Here is a 21,679-nt window from a genome sequence, read left to right as displayed (position 1 = left end):
CAATTATGTTTTCAAACTGAATAAAAGCAGAGGCTGAGACAGCTAAAACACTACAAGACACGCTGCTAATTTCAAATGCGAGTGAAAACTCAGCACTTTATCTGGGGCTATTCCTGTACTTGGGGGATTTCCAGTCCTGTCACTGGTGGCGTTTCGACGCTGTTAGGAACATGCGAGTGTCAGTAACACTTGGCTGTAAACGCGCTCATGGAGTTTGCGAGAATTAATGCTGTTTGGATTTTTTTTTTTTTTTTTTAACAAAAGGTTCTTTTTTAAAAAAACAAACCAAAGCTACAAAAGGAGCGTGGGAGCAGCTCTCGCTCCCGCGAAGGGATTTTCTTAGAGGTCCTTTCCAGAGGGAAACCTCTGGAAACACTTCTCCGCCACAACCCCCGTGCGTGCCGTTGCCAGGGCGTCCTGTGCCTCCCCGTGGATGCCGCGGGGCGGGAGGGGCTCGGCCTGACCCCTGGGGATGGAGCCCGACTGCCAGGCCCAGCTCTGCGGCCGGTGGCGCTGCTGCGGCCCGCTGCGGCCCCGGTGCCCCGCGGCCACGGGCGGCCGGCGGTACTGCCGCCCCGGTGCCCCGCGGCCACGGGCGGCCGGCGGTACTGCGGCCCCGGTGCCCCGCGGCCCCGGCGGCCGGCGGTACTGCGGCCCCGGTGCCCCGCGGCCACGGCGGCCGGCGGCGGGGCTAGCGGGGCCTGGGCGGGCGGAGCGCCCCCCGAGCACAGCGGGCGGCGGCGCCCCGGCCCCCCCGCAGCGGTGCCGCAGGTGCGTGTGGGCCGCGGCGGGGACGGGCGGGTGCGGCCGACGGGCCGTGCCGGGGCCCCGCTGCCTTGCCCGGCATGGGGCGACCCCTGCCCGGCACGGGCCCGGGGATGGTACCCGCAGCCCCGCCCGTAGCGCCCCGAGGGAGCCGCAGGAGCCCGGCCAGGTACGAGTCCCGCGGCCCCTGCCCAGGCGAAGGGCAGCTGCGCTGCCCGCTACCACGCGGCTTTGGGGAACTGGTTGTGTTTCAGGGCCTTTCAGTGCAGTGTTACAATGAACGAACGCTTTGCCTGTTTTTACAAAGAAGCAGCTTTTTTGTTTTTGGTTTTTGTTGGTTGTTTCCCCCCCCGTATGCCTTTCCTCTGAGTAGATTTCAGCTGTTTCTCATAAATAAAGCGCAGTAGGGGAATGGTCTCATGGCTGACTTGTTTTCCTGACTCTCACCAGTCTCTGCTGTCCCCAGCTCCAGCCAGCCAAGCTGGAGGGCAGCAGAGGTTTGGAAGCTCCGTGTCAGACAGTCACACCGATGTTAGGAAGCAGATGCCGTCATGTGTACCCACAGAGTTAGTGAGACGAGAACTGCCGTGTATCTACGGCTGTCAAGGCTAAATTTACTGTCTGTTGGTGTGCGAGGGGCCACATCCATGCTCACATACCCACTTCTCATGGAGTGCCTGTTGATGTGAATCAGAACTGGGCGGTCAGGTTGCCTGCTGTACCTGATACAACACAAGTGCTGTGGGGCTGTTTGTTGTTTATCTCTTTTCCTTATTTGTAGATGCTAATGAAAAAGGTGATAACTGAGGAAATGGGAAAAATACATTTATTGGTAAATAAACAAAGGAATTCATGATTTTTATGGGGCGGTCTGTGTGTAAATCACTTGCTACTCTGTGCAGTGAATAAATGCCATAATTCTATCTGCTTGGGTTTATTAGGTCAAAGCTGGAGACATCCTTCAAACTAACTGATACAGTAGTTAACTTCCACTTTAATGAAGCTATGTGTAAAGTGGAAACATTATTTATTTCTTATTCGTAGAGATGTATATTGTGTGCCACAAATACTGTATTTGTCTAGTGCTGTTCATAATTGCAGAACAATACAGTCTGTGGACAATTTCACTTTAAGAACATTTGAATAAATAAATAAAATTTTTGTTCAGTTCCATTGGCAAGCATACTGGCTAAAAGGGTAGTGTATCTCTGGTGTTGGGAAGCAACGATTAAAGTTGTTCTACAGACTTAAACCATCCAGTCTTAAGACAGTTCTGTTTGGTGGGCATCCCATGAAGGTACATGACACATACCTGATGTGTTACTTTTCTCCAAATGGTTTAGGGAGTGAGACAAAGGTTAACTAAAATGTCTTGTTCAAGAGCTTCCCCAGAACATGAGAAGAAAGTCTTTGTTCTCTCTCACCCAAGTTCTCTTCAGGTGCCTCTCCAGTGAATTTACTGTGGGTTTAGTTGTAGATGTGTTGAACACTTCAAATACAGAGCCTACCAGAACAGCTGAGAGCTCCCTTCAATCTTTGAAAAAAAAAGTTGGGAAAAAATGTGAGTGCCTTCAGGCCTCCTACCTCACACTGCCTGGCTGTAAAGCAGTATAGTCCAACCTGAACTGTGAAGGCCATCCCAGTTTTAGGAGAATGATGGCTTCCTTGGGACCTTGAGTGTTTTTTTTTTTTCCCCTGTCAACTGAGTAATCTGCTTGAGATCCACAAACAAAGGCAGGATCCTTTCTGTCTTGTCTGGGAAGCTCTTTTTCCCAGCTGAGCTTTGTATTAATCCAGGTTGGTGTCCTCTGCTTGGCACAGCATTCAGTAATTCAGACTGTGGTTTGCAGTGCTGCGAGCATGCAGCGTGTCTGCACAGGGCAGAACACTGGCATCTCATCTTTATTAGGATGGCATTTATCTTTGGGGAAAGTGCATTCATCAAATCATTCTAATAGCAGTGTGTCTTGTGGCTCAGCAAAAATGGCTTTGGCAAAGAAGTCACAAAGAGTAATTGGGAGCTCTAAAAATCTACGAAATCCTTATACCACAGACATAGTTCACTTGCTACACATTCTAAAATGAAATATTTGCATTTACCTGGAGAAGAGGTTTGAGTTTCAGGTCCCTGAGATGGTGTCCATGTTTCTGTGAAATCATACATACGTTTGCTGGTCAAATTAGTGTAAAAGATCATGAAAGCATTTATGCCTTTTTTCCTTTCTAAGCACAAGTGTTTCAATTTGGTTTAGGTGATCTGGTGCTTTATTCTAGTGAAGAATAGTGCTTTCTTTTAATAGTACTGCTTGTTCTGTTTCAATATGGCTTCATAAAATAAATTTATGTTTGCTCCATGGATCCATCCCTGCTGCATCTAACAATAGGGATGCTGGAGCTTAACTCCTGCGAGAAGAAACTATTTGTCTGATGCTTCTATAAAGCAACAGTAAAAATTGCTTCTACAGGGTTAGCAGTTCTCTGTTTTGGAGAGCAAATCCTGGGGAAGGGGAATGAGATGTGGCCTCCTCCAGATGAGTTGCCAGAATTCAGGAAACCACACTGGTCCATTGTCTGGAGCATGCTGGGCTGGTCAGACACTGACTTGTGCTGGTCTTGGAGAGGGGGGAGATGGGCTGAGTGTCACCTATGTTTGGGAAAGGGAGTTTGAATGGGGGAATACTGGCTCAGCATGGAGCCTTTAATGGCTGCCTGCTGGAGACGCAAAAGTTTGTGTTCCCCCCTTTGCCCCTCCAACCCTGTGTGCTGCCATCCTCCATTGCCACTATGTTTTTTTATGATGGGGGGCAGGAAAGGAGAGAGGAGAAAAGGATTCTGAGCAAGTATGTCTGAAATGGGGAGAAGAGGTGTGTATTTTATCCTTAGTGATGTTGGGGATTGCAGGGGAAAAAAAGCTTGAGAATTGTTGTACTGAACTAAATTATGTAGCAAAAAAGAAGATCCTTTCAATTTGATCAGAGTAGCAACTTCTTTTTTTGATTTTTAGACTGGCAAGTCGTCGTCTTCCCCCCCCCCCCCCCCCCAATTCTGCTATTTTGTACTATTAATCCTAAAATATCCAGGACTCTTTGGCAGCAGTGCCTAGATCCATGCCTGGCTTTTTGTGCTATAGCTGCTAAATTACTCGTAGTTCTCTTGTATTACTCTTCCCCAGTCAGGAAGACTAGTTTGATTTTCTTTTTTAAACTGTTATTCTATGTTTAAATTTGTTCTGGCTTCACCCACTTCTGAAAATTTAATCTGACTTCTGCATCTCCAGGCATTATCATAAATGCATGTTATAACAACCAGAGCAAGTAGAGTAAATCCAATACCTTAGGTACGTTTTATGTGGAACTTTAGCATATTTTTGCATTCATCTAACACTGGGACTTTTTCATGTTCTTGAAGCCCTATTCCACCTTTGGGGAAGGTAATTTTTATTTTACTGTTTATGTAAGATTTGTAGAAAATTTAAGAAATGCACATGGGCTTGTAGAGAGTTGGATAATACCTCCAGAGACTCTCAGAATGGATTTCCTGCATTTAAAATTATGGTCTTTAGGTAATATGTTAAATACATTAACATTTAGGTGATGTCTGTTCTCCACTTTTAAGAACACATACGCAGTTTAGTGGACAAACATTTAGAATTCACTGCAACTCTTTTCAAGATGGTTCTTCTTTGGAAGACATGATGTCTGCTTTGAAATTTGTGTCTTTTTTATTAAAGGAGAATTCCTAGTAAGAGATACTATTCTGTCTGCAATATTAATGTTTCTTATTAGACACAGAGGATCAGATCTCTGTGTATAAAGGACCAATGATTGTGAAGGACTGGCCTTCACAATTTGTGTCTTTTTTATTAAAGGAGAATTCCTAGTAAGAGATACTATTCTGTCTGCAATATTAATGTTTCTTATTAGACACAGAGGATCAGATCTCTGTGTATAAAGGACCAATGATTGTGAAGGACTGGCCTCTTTGAACAAGTAACCAGTCTTTGCATGTGCATTGGTGAAAACAAATAATGTAAGAAAACTCTTATAAATACTTCTCTATGACGTATAAGATGATAGATATATAGAAGTATAGATGATACACATATATACGTATTTGCAAGATTAGAGCCTGAAAAAGAAAATAAATTCTATTGAAAACCCTAAAAGAATGGAAGAGTGTATTTTAGTGAAAGAAAACTTCATGATTCAATACAAACTTTGTTTTTTGCAGAGGCAGCAGGATTGTGACTTATACTTACACAGTCAGCAACTGGAACAATGCCAGATTCTGAAAGCAAATTGGTGTCTTCACATGAGGTTGTTGTAAATCGTACTTCAGACTTGAGTGAAATGAAAATTTCAGCTGAAAAAAGATCTGCTGAAAAAAGAACAGTGACTCAGATTGAGAAGAATGGCTATCCTGACTCCATATACATAAATGCAGCTAAGATTTTTCAAGGCATTCATACTGAAAAGAGTAAGGATAGAATGCTGGTGCAGTATGGCGATAACTCAGAATCTCCCATGATGGCTTTTAAAGATGAGCATTCCAGGCGTGTATCTTATGAACTGGCTTTCAATGCTCTAAAATGTAAGTACAAAACTTGCCCAAGAATGGCCAACAGAAAGGATGCAGCAGAGAAAACATGGAAAAACAAATGTTCAGTGTCTACCTGACAGCAGAGATCTGGGGAAATTTTTGTTAAACTGCAGGTTATTACAGAATCGTGGATTCATAGAATATTCTGAATCGGAAGGCACCTACAACGATCATCAAGAATGGCCCATAAGGGGATTGAACCCACATCCTTGGTGTTATTAGCACCCTGCTCTGACCAACGGAGCTCATCTCAGTGGTTCTTTTTGGATCCTAATTATGGATGAATATTTGCATTACTAGACTACTCATATCTCTCAAATCTTTAAATATAGCTAAGTGTTATTAGCAATTGTGAAATCAAATGTTTAAACCCTACTATTTTTCATGTAAATGAATTACACAGAGTTGCTATGTTGGTGATTGAATTTGCCCTCAATTTTCATGATGTTTAAAATTACAATTTAGTGACTTACAAGGTTTACTTCCATAGAATCTTGTAGATAGTGGCATAAGTTGTCAACATTTTCTCTTTTTTGCAGATCAAGATCTTCTTGAACAAATCTTGTTAGATAGTAGTGCTTACCCATGCTACTCAATAGTAAGTGAACATTTTTGTGAGGAATTTTTATTTTCTGTGTTGATGTAATTAGTGTATTTTCTGAGGATTCTACAACATTCTTCAAAAGAACCTTTGTTGTTTTGAACTACATGACCACCTTAGACTGAAATATTGCTTACCTTTTTACATAGTTGTCTAAAGCATCCATCTCCAAAGTACGTTGTGAGATTCTGTTGCACCTTATTGCTGGGAGTCAAAACCTTCAAAGAAACAAGGTGGGAGAGCGACCCATGAACTTTTACTGCAGTGTAGTACTTGCTCAGTGATATTGTCCATGTCCATGTGCTTTCCTTCCCAGCTGTGTCCCCTTGTGAGCAGGGACAAAAAATGTTTCCTTCCTGTCCTTGGGAGCTGGAAAACATGGAATGAACCCCATCAGACAAAAAAATGCATTGACCCTGTGTTTCATTTCCTGGGCAAATGGTACTGTATACAAATACTGTACTAGCAAAAACTGATCCAGTTTACTCTCTCAGCATGTTTTCCTGCTTTGACATGGAAAGAAGTTCTAGAGCTGGCAGAATATTCTGCTGTTCCTTCCAGTCTTGTCTTTGATGCCTTTGAAAATTGCAAGATAAACTTGAGTTGATACTGGTTGTGGAGGTTGATGTGAGCAAGCAAATGATCTAACACATTTATCTTTGCCTTGTTTTTGCAAGGAAGTAAGACTTTCATGCTATCATTTTGTGTTTGATGGTATTTCCCTAATAACTTGAGTTTTCTAACTAATTTTGGTCATATTTGTGAGAAGGTGAGAATTTTAGAAGGCATAATAACTGTAAGAATTTCATGTAAAGAAGTAACAGTAGTAACTGAAGTGCAGTAATTATTGTCCTTAAGCAGGAGATGCTCCCTGGTTTAAACATTTAGACAGAGAAAGGAGATTTTGTATATATCCCAAAAGCAAAAGGGTTATTATAATTGAGTATATTGGTTGCTACATATGGAAGAATCCCACAAGAGAGGAATTGATAGACAAGAAGTTTTTGTGAGCTTACCTATTTAACAAACTACTTAATGAAGAGAAAATAATTTCAAAGTTTCAATTCTGATAACATTAGAAGTTAAGATACAGTATTTTATCTGTGTGCATGGAGAATGTTTTTAATTTTGATAATCTAAATAACTTACAAGTTGTGTATTTGAGTTTTTTAAAAAATATTTTTTAAAGAAGTGTTTTATTAACTCTCCAAAAGTAATTACTTTCCTATTCTTACAAGTAAGAATTTAAGGGTTTTTAATGCCTTTTACATGGGAGACTGCTGTTTGATATGGATCTTTTTGCAGAAGTAAGGCATGCTTTGGGTCACTTTCTCCATCCAGTTGCTTTTCTCTTGCAGCCAGATGAGTTAACCAGCTTGCTTGTTGTGATGCTTTATGACCTCCAAGACCGAAAGTTTCAAGAACGAAAGATTTTTGATGAAGATGAACTTGTAGCAGAAGTTCAGGAAGTAGGGCAATATTTATACAGGTATATGTGCAAAGAGCTATTTTTTGTTGATATATATTAGCAAAAATGAAGATTTGTATTATCAGTGCCTTTTAAAAGTAATTACTAAACATGTCTTTCATCCTAAAATTTTGTGGACTTTTTTTTTTTTTTTGATGAGAGTCTAGTTTGGAGGCAAACTTTCATATTTATGTATTTATGAAAAATACAGATAAGAAACCATCCTTATATTGTGGATTATTTTTCAGGCGTCTTATCTTACTTGTCATTGTTAAAACTTCTTTTATACAGTTCTAGCAAAGAAATTAAATATTCAGTAAATATTCATAAATGCAAGTGTAATATATTCAAGAGGTCATGGAATGGAATAACATCTGTCTGTTAAGCAGCACTTCTACTATGAAACTTTGTTAAATATTTATTATTTTAAATAATTAGAACAAAAAACCAGAATACATAAAATAAACATTTTAATATTTATTATTTCTTCCATCAGTCAGTTGATGAACTCAAAAGGCATTTATTAGACAAAATTGTGTAGCTGCTGGATTTAGAATGGCCCCAAAAGTTCATGAATCTCTTAAGTGCAAGGTATTTCTGGAGGGCAGTAAGTAATATACCTGAAGTAGTTCACCAGCAATATTTATTTACTTTGAATTATCATGTATCAGGAGTGTGCATGAAGCTTGTGGGAAGAAAACACTGGAAATATTTTCTCTGACATTTTCATGTAATAATAATAAAAGTGATTCCTGGTTGCCATCATAATTGTATTGTTTCTGTACATGTTTAGAGATCAGCTGTCATGAAATGCTCATTCTGCACATATATGTATTTACATTTTAAAACATGCAAATGAATCTGATGGTTGTATTCCATACATTGCAGTTCCAAAACATACTGAGATTTTTTTTAGCTGTCTGAGAAAATGGATGTATTTGAGAGTCACCAGTCCTAATTCCAGTCCCACCTGCTTTTAAATAAAATAATCTTAGCTATTGTCTACCTACCACCTTGCATCTACTGTTGTGTTGGGTAGAAAATGTTCTGTAACTCTGTTTCCTGTTGCAGCTTGCAGAATGAGGTGTCCCTTTTGGATTTGGTTTCTGAGCAAGATGGTACTGTAACAGAAATATTGCATGCTAATAGCTGATGAAAACATTTATAAAACTTACTAAACTTGTGACTATGTTCTTATAGTTATAGAACCAAATTGGCAGCTGCACTAGCACGATGTCGCATCAAACATGATGCTCTTTCCATTGAATACTTTGTACCAGAAACCATATGGAAGCAGGAACAAAGGGCCTCTGCTTTACCTGTCTGTGTTTGGATAAACACTTTTAAAATCAGGTAAGGTCTTTAAAGTATCATCTAATATTGATGTTTTTACACATTAAGTGATATAATTTGCTACATACTTGTTTTAGAATATCCAGGTTATACTATTAACAGTAATTTAAAATGCTTACAGGAAATTCTGCTTAGTCTAGTGCTACTGTGTTACATTTTTTGTATTTTTTATATATTGCAGTAGTGGTATTTACACACTGTAAAAATGTCTTGAAACAGTTCTTCTTACTATTCTGATGCTTGTGTGGGTCTTTCACCATATAAATGAGGAAATAAAGTTAGAAAAAAAAGTAGGTGAGTTAACCTGGTGCCAAAAAGAGGAGAAAATGCCTTTAAAAGTGGGTATACTAATGTAAACCATAATATTGGTAAAGGGTGTTAAGACACAATACTTAAACCTGCTGTTTGTTCAGTAAGGATAGTATAAACTTGAAATTAAAATACACTTTTAAAAATCCCTATATTCTGGAGGCTACTATATTTCTAACAGTGGTGTTCCCAGTTCTGTACTAACTGATACATGAACCATACCAGATTATCCTGTTACAGACAGGTAATCAATTTTACAATGTTTTCAAGAATTTTGTTTTACCACTCTTGTCTTGGACCAGTGTTCGGTGCTTAGGTTATAGCTCTTCAGGATAATGTATCTTACTTCGGTTGTGACTTTGGAACCCTTAAATAAGACTGAAATAAAAGCTGCTGCATTCATCCCATGTTTAATGTACTGTATAAACTTATGGTGTTGTCTGAAATAGCATTTCAACAAACATCTCTTGCTGTATATACCTTTAAATTTTTATGATATTTGAATTGCTAACCTCAGCAGTTATGCCTTCATTACGTTTACACAAGGATTCTTTCAGTTATCAGCCATTAAAATTATTGGTGAGTTGGGCTAGATTGAAAGCAATTGAAAGAACTAAAACATTCCAGCAGTAAATTTACTACAGTGTCTCTTGAGCACATGGACATTTCTGTTTTGATGCTTTGAATCATCCTCTGGAGACACATATCTCTTTCTTAATTTATTTTGTCAGACTTACTAACTTAATTGTTTCAAACCAGATTTTATGTGCCCAGTGTAGAATAAGTTTCCCTCCTGCATTAGACAATATGGCATTTTATACCTATATATGTATGCATATGTATACACACACACACTAACAGAAGTAAAAAATTCATATAATCAGTGTGAACTATGTTGCTTAAGTAACTCTTGTATATTTAATGGTCAGAGTTGTATGTTAACAGCCTTGAAGATGTTATCAAAGATTTGGAGATGAAGGGACTCACAAAGGTTGAATCTGTGTCAGACTTTGACCATTACACGTTTGCTGTGGACCAACATTGCCACGATGTATTGGTTTTTCCTTCCTCTCTTAGAGAAGAGCTGCTTAATTTAGATCTTTTTGCAGATTGCAAACTCTTACTGCAGGTGAGTTGATGTTCAGCCTTGAGTCAGATGATCTGCAAATTGAAGTAATTGCTTTGCATTAGAAAGAGGTTGTGTATTGTATGATGATTCTATTAAACCAGTCAGGCAGCAACAAACTCTAATAAGATTTTGGACATTTGTAATAATTAGAAGGTTACAAACTGATCCACTTACTTAATTTAGCATACAAATGTCAATGCTTATAATTGATAGCTACAGTTAAGTTAGTAGAATGTTTTAAATTTAATCTTAGAGCTGTTGAACTACATATAAAAAGTGGTCAAAAGAGGCAGTGTCACTTCTGAAAATGTGAGGAAAGTTTCAGTATAACTCCATATGTTTCCCCCAGTTAGTAGATAGTGATATGATATTGTAATATTTCTTCCTCTTCAAATGCATGTTTATGATGGAATGATCACACTTCTTTGTATTTTGTGCCATGTGGTTCCTAGATCTCCATATCTCCCACTAGTCTTTTTCCTGACTTGCCATCATTAGACTCCCCAGTGAAGTTTGGTGGGAGGTTTCTTTTTCAGAGTGGTGGTTTGCAGTAACCATGCAACAGCACAACCACGAATTATCTGAACTGTCTGATGATTCTTGAGTGCCTAGCAGAAATATTTCAACCAGCATTTTCACTAGATGCTTGGCATTGTCTGCAAACTTTACCCTCAAAATGTATTGCACAACTTAAAAAGGGATTCAATATTCAATACATTTCAGTATGTAGATTTTTTAAATAGAATACATAGAGAAAAGAACTATACATGAGCGCCCCATAGGTAATAGGAACAAATTCTGAGTATTACTACTTAAAAGTATTCAAAATAAGTAAATAAAACCATCAAAACCTCCATCTCTATGGTGGGGTAGGGTGGTGCTTGAATGCTGTGTGTACATAGGCAATGATGTTAACTTGAAGGCTTAGCACTTGTTTTTTTTTCCCCTTTCCATTTATTATCAGTTTGTAAAATTTGGTGCAAGACCTGGTATCTGTGGTCAGTTTCTTCACTCCTTTTAAAGTAATTTGATAAAGTTTTCTCTTAATCACCAGTGGTACAAGAGCATTTACTCTTGTGGAGTGGTCCCTGTGTTTTCTGCATTCCAATCTGCCTCTCTGTTGTTCAAATTTCAGCAGAATCTTGATTTTTGATCTACAAGGGTAACATTTCTCCTGTAATTGTCACCAAGAGCTATGTGAACAGTTTTGCATTTCTCTGTTAAGCTGCCTCAGAGGATGAATTCTGCCTGAATTGTGGCCTTTTTGTCTTTTCTGGAACAGGCTGTTGCTAGGAGTTCCTCCTTATGGCGATGATACGTATTTTCTTTTCACCTATAGATATTATGCTTTTTTATGTCTTATTTAGAATTAAGTTATTTAAATTTATTGAGTGACAGCTTGGTTTTGTAATTAATTTAATTCTGTATTTGTAGATAGCCCTGATGAGTTTCTTTCCTCCCTTCTTTCCCATTTGCTGTGAAAACAATGAAATACTTTCCTAATTTGGAAAAGAAGGTTGGCATTCATAGAAACTGAAATAGTTGGTCATACTTAATTTTTGTGTCATTGTTTTGTAGGATAAGTCTCGCAGCCTTGCTGTACACTCCGCACAGGCGCTGTTGAGTGAAGGTGGTGACATTATAGTGGCTCACGTAGGTTCCCATCTGACCATTGCCCATATGTCAGTGCTGACAAATCACAGCATGTCCACAATTTTTGTTTGTGGTGTGAAATCTTCAGCAAGAGAAGAACTGAGGAACAGTTTCAGTCATATGGGATGTGAAAGTAGGTGCTAAAACAGTCGCAAAAACATATGCAAAAAGTATTGTAATACAGGTGTTTGTGATATCTGTAAATATGGGCTAATTCTATCAGAATTCAGAGATCCCCTCTGGAAACTTGGGGATGGCAGTAACAACTTTTTTCTCACAAAATGAGCTGATAGCTCTTCAGCTACAGTCATATCAATTGCAGTCTAACCATATCATAGATACAAGCTCCTGAAATGTCGGTGAATTTTTCCATTGAAGTAGCAGTTGGTGTAACTGGTAGCTGGGAACTTTTGGTGTTTGGGCTGTTGCTTTAAGTCTGATTTCCAGCTGACTGAAAGTGTTAATCCAAAACACATGCACTTGTCCAGTTTACCTGGAGGACACAATCAGGACAGAATGCAGTAAGACTGCAACTCCATTAACTGTCTTTTCAGTGGAAGATGCAGCCCTTCAATCTGTTTGAAATCCATAGGCCATACTTTGGATGATCTGAATCTAGCAGGCTCTAGCTCTGTCAAATTCAGTGTAATACCAGAGTCTCTTCACCTGTATCACCTGTAGGCAGGCTTGCTTGCAGCCTATAACTGTTGAGTTTTTCCTGTTTTTCAGATATTCAGTTGTTACATGAAGACTTTACTGAGCTTGAACCAACAGACCGAAGACTTGAAAAGGCAAAAGTTATTTTGCTGCTACCACAATGCTCTGGACTGGGTGTTGGCAATCCAATGGAGTTTATTTTAAGTGAGAACAGAGGTAACTTTTGATGCAGTATCTAGCTCATGCTTTCTGGTAAAAATAGATTCAAGTATTGTGGTCTAGACAGTGTAGATGCTCCAGTAAATGGTGTAATTTTATTAAAAAAACCTTCCTTATTTTAATTACTATAGAACATATATATTAACTTGCATAATTCTGTGACTGCTTCAGGTTGATAGTATGTAAGTTTGAGGGTTATTCTGGGGAGCAGAGTGTGTATAACTTTTTTTTAAATAAAAGGATCATAGGCAAAAATTTATTTCAAGATACCAACATGTATATAATTTTCCATTTGATTACATTCCTTGACTTTTTGTATAAGTACTTTCACTGTACAATTTTCATTAACTAGAAGCAAATAAGAGGCACCATGAATTACAGGTAAAGAAGTAAAGCAAATAAATCAGGCACTCCTTGGTATTCTAATTTGTAAAACCTACCTTCCCACTGCACCAGTAACAACCAGGTCTGCTTCTGCAAACAACTGAATTTTCAGACACTAATACAAGTTGGAAGACTAAATTTACTACTCTCTCCTTTTAGATGCAGGATTGCTACAAGACCTTTTCCAGGGATTTGTGTCTGAGGATAAACTCAGTATTCTTGCTGAGAGGCAGCTTAACGAGTTGATTCATGCACTGAAATGTAAGTGTGCTAGTTCCCCAATTTCTGGGAAGACTTTGCACTATCAATTCCACTGTACTATCACCAGTTTTAGTATAGTTAAAAATACACCGATTACTCTATTAATTAACAATAAGCATGTAACCAAACCCCCTGAATAATGATTTCCTCCATGAAGGTTTTTCTGTGTCCTAGTATCCACCAGACATTAATACAGTATTCTTCAGTATTGTGTAGAGAACTGGCTTATGGCTTAGTCATACTCTGCTTTGGAAATTCTGCAAATGTAGTCTGACTCCATCTGCATGCTACCACTTTTTTCCTCTCTCCTTTGGTAGCTGTGTGAAAAGACTGGAGACAGCTTTGACTGTGTGCTGAAATCTGCAAATATTTGAAAATATTTTAGTTATTTAAGAACACTAGAGATCAGGAGGATATTTTTACTGGTAAAAGTGACATAATTTTTATGATGCTTTCAATCCTTACCAAACCACTCTCTGTATGAAGAATCTGAAGAGTAAAAATTTTTTTCTGTTTTGTTTTGTAGTTAACAAAGTACAAGCTATTGTTTACTGCACTTGTTCCGTTTATCCAGAAGAAAATGAACTAGTAGTGAAAAAAGCACTGGAATCTGGAGTGGAGGGAGATAAAGCACGACAATATAGGTACAGAATGAGCAGTTTTATCTATGAAAAAATTAAAGTATGACTTTAAATTGTAGCATAATTCTTATCCTAGACTGATATGTATCCTGCATGAAATTAGAATAGCTTCTGCTGCCTGTCATGCATTCTTTCTGTTTATGAGAGTACTTAGCAGTATTCTGTTGACTTTTTCATCTAATATTTTTGTTCATCTGAAATTAAAATGGGGGAAAGCATCACTGGTTGGAAATAACGTTCTTCAGATAGAGCTATTGCTACTGTTGTATCAGTATTCAGAGAATGAAACTAAAATAAAATGGAGACTAGAAGTCAGGTAACTTGCTAGCATGCTCGCAGCTTCTGATGTAGAATGATCAATTTTAAAGGAAAAAGAAATTAAATCTTAAATTGTAGGAATAATACAGAAGAATAAGAACCCTTGCTGAAGGATTGCTCATCACTGTATTCAGATGAATAACTTCTGGGAAGGACGGATCACAGTAAGAGATCATCCTGTGCAATCATGGCAAATACAAATATATATGAAAAAAGTATGTATGCTGTATACTTCATATGCAGTTATAACCTGTTAGCTGTCACCCCTGTCAGCCAGAGGAATTGTTAAAAGACTGATGGGTGTTTTCTGGATTTTCCTTTCAGTCACAATAGATAAATGCAAACACTTGGCACTCAATTGCACATAGATACAATAGTGGATTACAGGATGGAGGTTTAAAAGAGTTTATGTTGTAAAAAGCACTGGAAAATCATACTCAATTTTTAGATTTTATATTACCTTAGATGATGTTAATAGCCTGGCTATCAAAGGGACAGGTACTGTGACTCAAGATATCCACTGTAATTAAATTTGGCATGATTAAAATGGTGAATATTAATTTTGGCCAGTCCGAAGAATGTTTAAAAGTTATATGTTATTCATAAGACAAAGTGCAACAAAGTGCATATTTCTTGAAATTCACTGATAGAAAATAGCAGCCTGCTTGATTTTTTTTACACTAAGTGGGATAAAATCAGGATATCTCTTGCCAGTGATGGTATGCTGGACCAAAAGCATTTATGGACTCTTGCTTGTGTTTTCCTTCAGAATATGAAAATTTCTGGAGTCTGTCTTGACCTCTGTGCAGCTATTACTCTATGGGGAGAACTTGGGGGACCTTGGAATGTAATGGTGTCCAAATTAGTTGAACAAAAATAACATGTAAATTCATAACATATGAAAGAATTTTTATTTAAAAAAAAAGTTCCTGGAGCTTTAATTATTTTATAAAAAATTGCCCCTTGTGTGAAACACCTCCCCTCCCCACAAAGCCAAACCAAAATCTGTTCACTGTTTTGCAGAAGCCTCATGAATCTTGTCAAACCAGAAAATCATACTTACACTTTCAAAAAGGCAATCTTGGATTGTAAGAAAAGGACAATAAAATTCCATTAGGATTTTTTCAGACCTGAGAAAATTTGTAACTGAAGACTGATTGAGCTTCATAAATGAAAATTTCAGATTCAGTTCCTCCTTCACTGTCATGCGGTGTCTTGTATGTTTCATCATAGTCCTTGCTACAATAAAGATGCATACAATAAACCAGTATGAACAGAGCACTAATAGAACACCATAAATAAAATTTATAGTGTAATTATGCTTAGGATGAAAGCTCAAGCCATTTAAGATGCATGTACTACTTAAAAAATTCCTTTTACATTTTCCTTAGAATTAATTAGAGAACTTATTTGCCTAGAACAGTACAGTATAGAATGAAAGGCTGTTGCAGAGTTACTAGCCCTCATGTTCACAGTAGTGTCTTTGAGAGACAAATCATAATAAAACTTCTTGTATGATCATCAAAGATCTGAAATACTGAATATTAATTCCCTTTTCCAAGAAAATTGAGGGCTTTCAGGAAACTCTTACAACAAATGTGTTCAGAATTACTCTGCAGTACTGAAATGGTGCTGAATGAAATAAGGCTCTGTTGGAGTTTTGGGGTCACACAGCTGGTCTTAGGGCTGTGCAGTTTTAAGGGTGATTTCAAACATGTACGTACTGGCTAAGCTGAGCTTCCCTTCAGGATATGACAGTTTATAGCAACAGCTTTACCTAAAGTAAGGGTACACATGGCAAACAGGTGTGTATAGAGAGGAGTCTAAACCACTCATGCATTTCTCTTTGGCCTATCAAATTTGAATTAATTTCTGCATCATTTTTCAGGGTCACTGAAGGTGAACAGTAACTTACATACATCAATAAATGATTACCACTGAGGTTTTTTTGCCTTGAATAAGCTGATCTAAAATCAAAAATCTGTGTCGTAAGACATAAGTTTTATTTAGTAATGCAAGGAGGATGTGGGCCTTGCAGCCTGTTTTATCAGGTTCCAAGGGACATAGAAAAAAAATCCAGATTGTGGTGAGAACTTGTAAAAAACCAATTTTGCATACTTCTCATTAAAAATGAACTAGCCAGCCAAATCAGGATATTGCTTTCAAATACTGAATACCTTTCTCTGTAACCATCTTTGAATAAAGCTCTGTCGCTAGAGGGTTAGTAGAGCACTAAGGAGTCGGACTCTACCTTACAGTCCTCAGTGAAGAGGAGGGGGTTATAATTTCAAAAGGACATTTTGATAGTGTTCTTCTCTACTGAGACAGCTTAGTACTAGTTTGCCAGCCTTGTGAGCCAAGTCCTTGAGAGTGCTTTGTAACAACCAAACATTCCTGGAATACAAGAACAGGAGAAGAAGCTAGTTCTTCCCTCCCTACTGATGCACTGCAAAACTGTAAAATTGGAGAAACAGCACTCAATTATAACAAATAGCAAAGTTTGCTAACCTAAGACTTTTAGCTTACATAGATATATTTTTTATTATGAGCACATATAACTCAAAGTCAACACCTCTACAATTTCTGCAAGCTGCTTAGCGTTTTCAGATCATTCCCCAACTTCATGGACAACGTGATAACTCAGTAATTGCACACCTGAGAAAGAACATAATTTTTCATTGTCTTAATATGTATTTATTATCTGGTGATTAATTTACTTAAAAACTTGAGAAAAAAAAAAGAATTACTGAAAAAAATGGAAAAAAACCAATTAATTCCAAAAAGAGGAATGCTCATGCCTTTCTTGAATTGCAGTTTTTAAAAATTAAGATAAAGCTATGTTATTGAAAAACATAATTTGAAAATTACTTCTAATTACATTTTTCTAATGTATCCTTGCTTATTTCCTTTTATATTCTTAGATATTATTTTCTGGTCTTCCATTTCTTTTTTACAGGCTTATTCCTTCTGTTTTTTCTACTTGCTCCAATTCAGAGGCTTCCACTGAAATGTTTTTCAAAATGGAGCCATCAGAAATTTCCAGTGGTTGTTTTCTAGCTGTTCTAGAGAGAGAGGTAAGCTAGGAAAATAACCATTTAAAATCACTTCACAGAAGATGAGTACTGCAGTTTTCCACAAAAGAATAAATGAAATGGAATGTTTGAAATAAAATTCGTGGCTGCTCTTTAGTTGTCTTAAAACCAAAGGACAGGTGAGCAGTTGAAATGTGCTGCTACTGGAGTTCTATGCTGAGCACAGCTTTACAAGGTGTGCCTGTTCTTCTGGAGCTGTTCATGATCAGAGCAGGCCCTCGATCCAAGTTAGTGCCAGCAACATCTAGAGGAAATATATTGCTGTTATCACACTTCGGAATGAAATACACAGCTTGATTAGATTCATGATAAATGGTGTGTCTAGTAAATGTATTTGTTATATAAATTACCAAGATTTTCCAGTATCCAAGCAGATGAAATCTTAATCCCTATGGGTGACGCTATTGTAATTTGAATAAAATATGTATGAATGTTTCCTTCCCAAACTAAGGCATATGCAAATCTGGCTTGAAAGGCAGGGGCTTTTGCTGAGTAAACAGAAAAGTCTTGGCATGATTCCTGAGGAAAGGCCTTAAAGGGCTAGTTTGCATCTCTGAGTATCAACATTTTCTTCTTGTCTCTGAGAAAAGCATGGATTTATTCCACCAAAAGAGAAAGGGTGTGGGGATGAACTAATTAGAATTTCATTGCAAATTAAAGATAGGAGATCTTATTTGGTTTTTTGTACCATTTTCTGTCATACTGTGATTAAAGTGCTTGAAAAAAGGTTGCCTCTTGGGGGAAGTTAGAAGATTTTATTAAGAGAATTACATATGAAAAACCTTTCAAGTTACCTATTATTGACCTCTTCTTTACAATATTAAATATTTTTAACTTGGTCTGAGCTTTAGTTAATCACGCTATGTGCATCTCTCTACCATATTGTCTCTCTCCAGAGAAACAAACACTTTTGTTGCAGGTAGTTAATTCAAGTAATTTTTTTGGGTCAAATTCTAATACAAAGAATATAATAAATATAATAAATAATAATATATAATAAATAATACAAAGCAATTCCTCCAATGGCCAATTTTTAGGTGATTCAGGAAATGAACATTTTCCACAAAGTATAAAACATGTACTTATAATTTAAACTGAAATTCCTTGTTTACAGAAACCTTCTTCTTAGCTAGTTGTAAATAGTTTCTTTCCAATTGTTTCTCTTTATATACTTAGATGTTGACCTGGTTCCTAGTTTGAGAGTTCCTTACTTATATATTACGAAGAAGAACTTTCATTACTGTGAAAATTATTCATGTTTAATGTTACTGGTATTTCTGTATTTTAGTAACTATTTCTGATACACACACACACACACACGTAACGGATATGTATGTTCTTACAGACACATTACAGAGCAGGTCAGTGTGGGAGTGTGCTGGTTTTGGCTGGGGTAGAGTTAATTTTCCTCACAGTGACTGGTGTGGGCCCTGTGTTTTGGATTTGTGCTGAACACAGGGTTGATAACATGGAGATGTTTTTGTTATTGCTGAGCAGGGCTTACACTGAGCCAAGGCCTTTCCTGCTTTTCATACAGCCATGCTGGTGAGGGAACTGGGGGTATGTGGGAGGCTGGGAGGAGACACAGCCAGGACAGGTGACCAAAACCAACCAAAGGGATATTCCAGACCATGTGACATCATGCTCACTGTATAAAGTGGGGGGAAGGAGGAGGAAGGAGATGTTTACAGGTATGGCACTTGTCTTCCCAAGGAACCACTGTCTTTATCTTAAACCAGGAGTTCCCTGGCTTTACTCTTCCAGTTCTTTCCCTGATCCTGCTGGTGGGGGAGGGAGTGAGCGGCTGTGTGGGGTTTGGTGACCAGCTGGTTTTAAACACAAGTCAGACACACACTACAGAGCCCAGAATTGAGTTTCCCCTCTTTGGATCACTAGAGAAGAAAATCTCTGAAGAGCAAATGCTCCAGTACCTCTTTACACAAGTCAGGTTCTTAATTTTGTGAATAAATAGTTTGGTTAGCATTTATCACGTGTGACTTAAGTCCTTATGCTAGATTCTGTTGTCTTTTTCTCATGGAGTAAATTCTGAGGAGCTCTGTATTGTGGCTTAGATTTATTGTTGTTTCATTTATAATTTTCAGAAAAATACGTCTAAAAAGGTGTCTGCTAAAGACATCTTGGCTTCTGCTGCAGCAAAAGGACTACTAGATGGCATTGTTGAAGAAAAGCCAAAAGAAGAGGTGAAAAAGCAGAAAGTAAAACGACGTCGACATAAGGTTACTGCTAGTGATAGTAAGCCAAAAGCTGCAAAGCTCCTTCACCGCCAAACTGGAGCTAATGTTAAGGCTGAAGTTTCTGTGTCTAAAGCAGCCAGTAAGATACAAGAAAAGCATGTGTGCGTGTGCCGAAAAAAACCAGCCAGTAACATACAAGAAAAACATGTGTGCCACACGAAAGCAGCCAGTAGCATACAAGAAAAGCGAAAAAAAGCAGCCAGTAACACACCACAGAGGACTGTGCACCGAAAAAAAGCAGCCAGTAACACACCACAGAAGAATGTTAAACCAAACAAAAGCAGCCAGTAACATACAACAAAAGACTGCACACCGAAAAAAAGTAGTCAGTAACATATCACAGAAGAATGTGCCCCAGAAAAAAGTAGTCAGTAACATACAACAAAAAAACGTGCACCAAACAAAAGCAGTCAGTAACATATCCATGTCTAAAGCAGTCAGTAACACATCTGTGCCTAAAGCAGTCAGCAACATACAGCAAAAAAATGTGCCCCAAACAGCCAGGCGTGTTCAGCTGAAGAAATCTGTGAACCCTGATTCACACACAGCCCCATGGAAAGTGCCAGAGTGCACATCTCATCTGTCACCTCTGGGCAAGGCGTATAAGAGACACACACCTGCTTCGAAAGGCATGTGCAGAACAGAACAGGGTTTACTGAAGCCCCCAACCATCACTTTACCTCCACTGGTAGCACCATATGAAAGGTTGTAAGGCAACAAACCCAAGGTATCAACTTACCATTGCTTTCATGGCCAGACTAGAGCACAGTGGTTGGATATTTCCACTACCCCGGTCAAAAATGGTCAAGCCAACTTGGCTGTATGAACCTTCAGACTCTGTTCTCCCTTTGTAAAGAAGGTAAAGATTCCTGTGTATTAATCAATACTCTGACATTATAGTATATTTTTATGTAAGGATAATCTGGCCTTGGGAAAAGATATATTATGGGCTATTTATGTAGAAATATCCATGTGAGATAGTAACTTTTAATCCAATAATCACACTTTAATGTGAATGGAGCTCAGCTGCCTAAGGCTGATAGACTGGTGGGGGAAGTGAGGTCAAAAAACTACAGCCTTTAGCTACATACTTTAAAGTGACAAATTATACACCCAACCCCACACCATGATCTAAATCTGTACAAGTAACCAGTTTCAAATTGATGTTTTTAAAGTGAGACTGAATTTTTTGAAGTGGCTTTTTTTTTTTACAAACGCTAGATACCATTTTTGTGAGTTTCCACTTAGGACTGATGCATGGAAAATAAGCCTTGCAGAGTAAGCCTGTTAGCTCACTTTTATTTCTAAAACTAGATGTGAACTTTTGTACAGGAAAGTGGCCAAGTACATTAAAGCCCCTGCATAGACTTTCTAGTACTTGCTCTCTTGGTTTCTACTTAAGTGTTCATTGAGATATTATTAACTGTGAAAAATTGATAAAATATTCTCATGCTAAAAACACTGAATTGTCATCATAATGTCACATCAGACTGTCATGGTTCATAACTGCTTTTTATCAATTTCTTAACATAAACAGTTCTTAGTTGAAAAGAGCTGCTACTGTCAAAGTAACATTTTTATAAATGTTACTGCAAGTCAGCTGAATAATGACTGGACAAAAAGTAGTTGCCTGTCTTTGGAAACAGCCGTGGGTTTCTAAGCTGCTCCCTCTTGCTAGCAAAGACAAAATAAAATAACTGTAAAATATCTACAGTTGTCTTATAATCTGAGGAGAGGATAAAGGGAGGCATTGTATTTGGAACTTGTGAAAATGAAATAGAGACAGCACAGCAATATAGAAAGGCAAAGGTAGCTGTGGCCCAGAAGAGAAATTTTCCTCCAGGCAACCATTTCAGGTACTTGGCAAGAGTGTTGCCAGGAGCATCACCAATATAGTGGGGAACTTAACTTATTTGACATATGGGTCTGGATTGAGACCCACCCAGAGAAAATGTTATAACATCTCTATTTTTTC

At 38.1% G+C, this 21,679-nt stretch overlaps 1 protein-coding gene across 2 annotated transcripts; it reads left to right on the top strand.

Moving 5' to 3' along the window:
• The first annotated feature begins 772 nt into the window (after positions 1-772).
• On the top strand, positions 773-20,072 carry NSUN7 (NOP2/Sun RNA methyltransferase family member 7). 2 transcript variants are annotated; one of them, XR_011150733.1, is made up of 12 exons: positions 773-934; positions 4,996-5,355; positions 5,904-5,962; positions 7,324-7,454; positions 8,634-8,786; positions 10,041-10,224; positions 11,803-12,010; positions 12,607-12,750; positions 13,297-13,398; positions 13,925-14,042; positions 14,436-14,572; positions 17,314-17,431. XR_011150733.1 is itself a non-coding variant. In XM_069014234.1 (12 exons), the coding sequence occupies exons 2-12, from the start codon at positions 5,043-5,045 to the stop codon at positions 19,993-19,995; spliced, it is 1,974 nt and encodes a 657-aa protein (XP_068870335.1). In that variant the 5' UTR covers positions 773-934; positions 4,996-5,042; the 3' UTR covers positions 19,996-20,072. The 2 variants fall into 2 exon arrangements, 1 of the variants encoding a protein (XP_068870335.1); XM_069014234.1 differs by lacking the exon at positions 14,436-14,572 and adding an exon at positions 19,552-20,072.
• The last annotated feature ends 1,607 nt before the right edge of the window (positions 20,073-21,679 follow it).

This window comes from Aphelocoma coerulescens, chromosome 4, assembly GCF_041296385.1.
Source record: "Aphelocoma coerulescens isolate FSJ_1873_10779 chromosome 4, UR_Acoe_1.0, whole genome shotgun sequence".
Lineage (NCBI taxonomy): Eukaryota > Metazoa > Chordata > Aves > Passeriformes > Corvidae > Aphelocoma > Aphelocoma coerulescens.
The sequence above is the reverse complement of the archived record's forward strand: the minus strand, read 5'-3'. Positions and strand labels throughout refer to the sequence as shown.

Excerpts from the sequence above, each read along its gene's own strand:
- NSUN7 (XM_069014234.1), top strand. The coding sequence starts at position 5,043 with ATGCCAGATTCTGAAAGCAAATTGGTGTCTTCACATGAGGTTGTTGTA. Across the intron at positions 10,225-11,802 it reads ATTGCAAACTCTTACTGCAG|GATAAGTCTCGCAGCCTTGC; the intron begins GTGAGTTGATGT and ends ATTGTTTTGTAG. Across the intron at positions 12,011-12,606 it reads CAGTCATATGGGATGTGAAA|ATATTCAGTTGTTACATGAA; the intron begins GTAGGTGCTAAA and ends CCTGTTTTTCAG.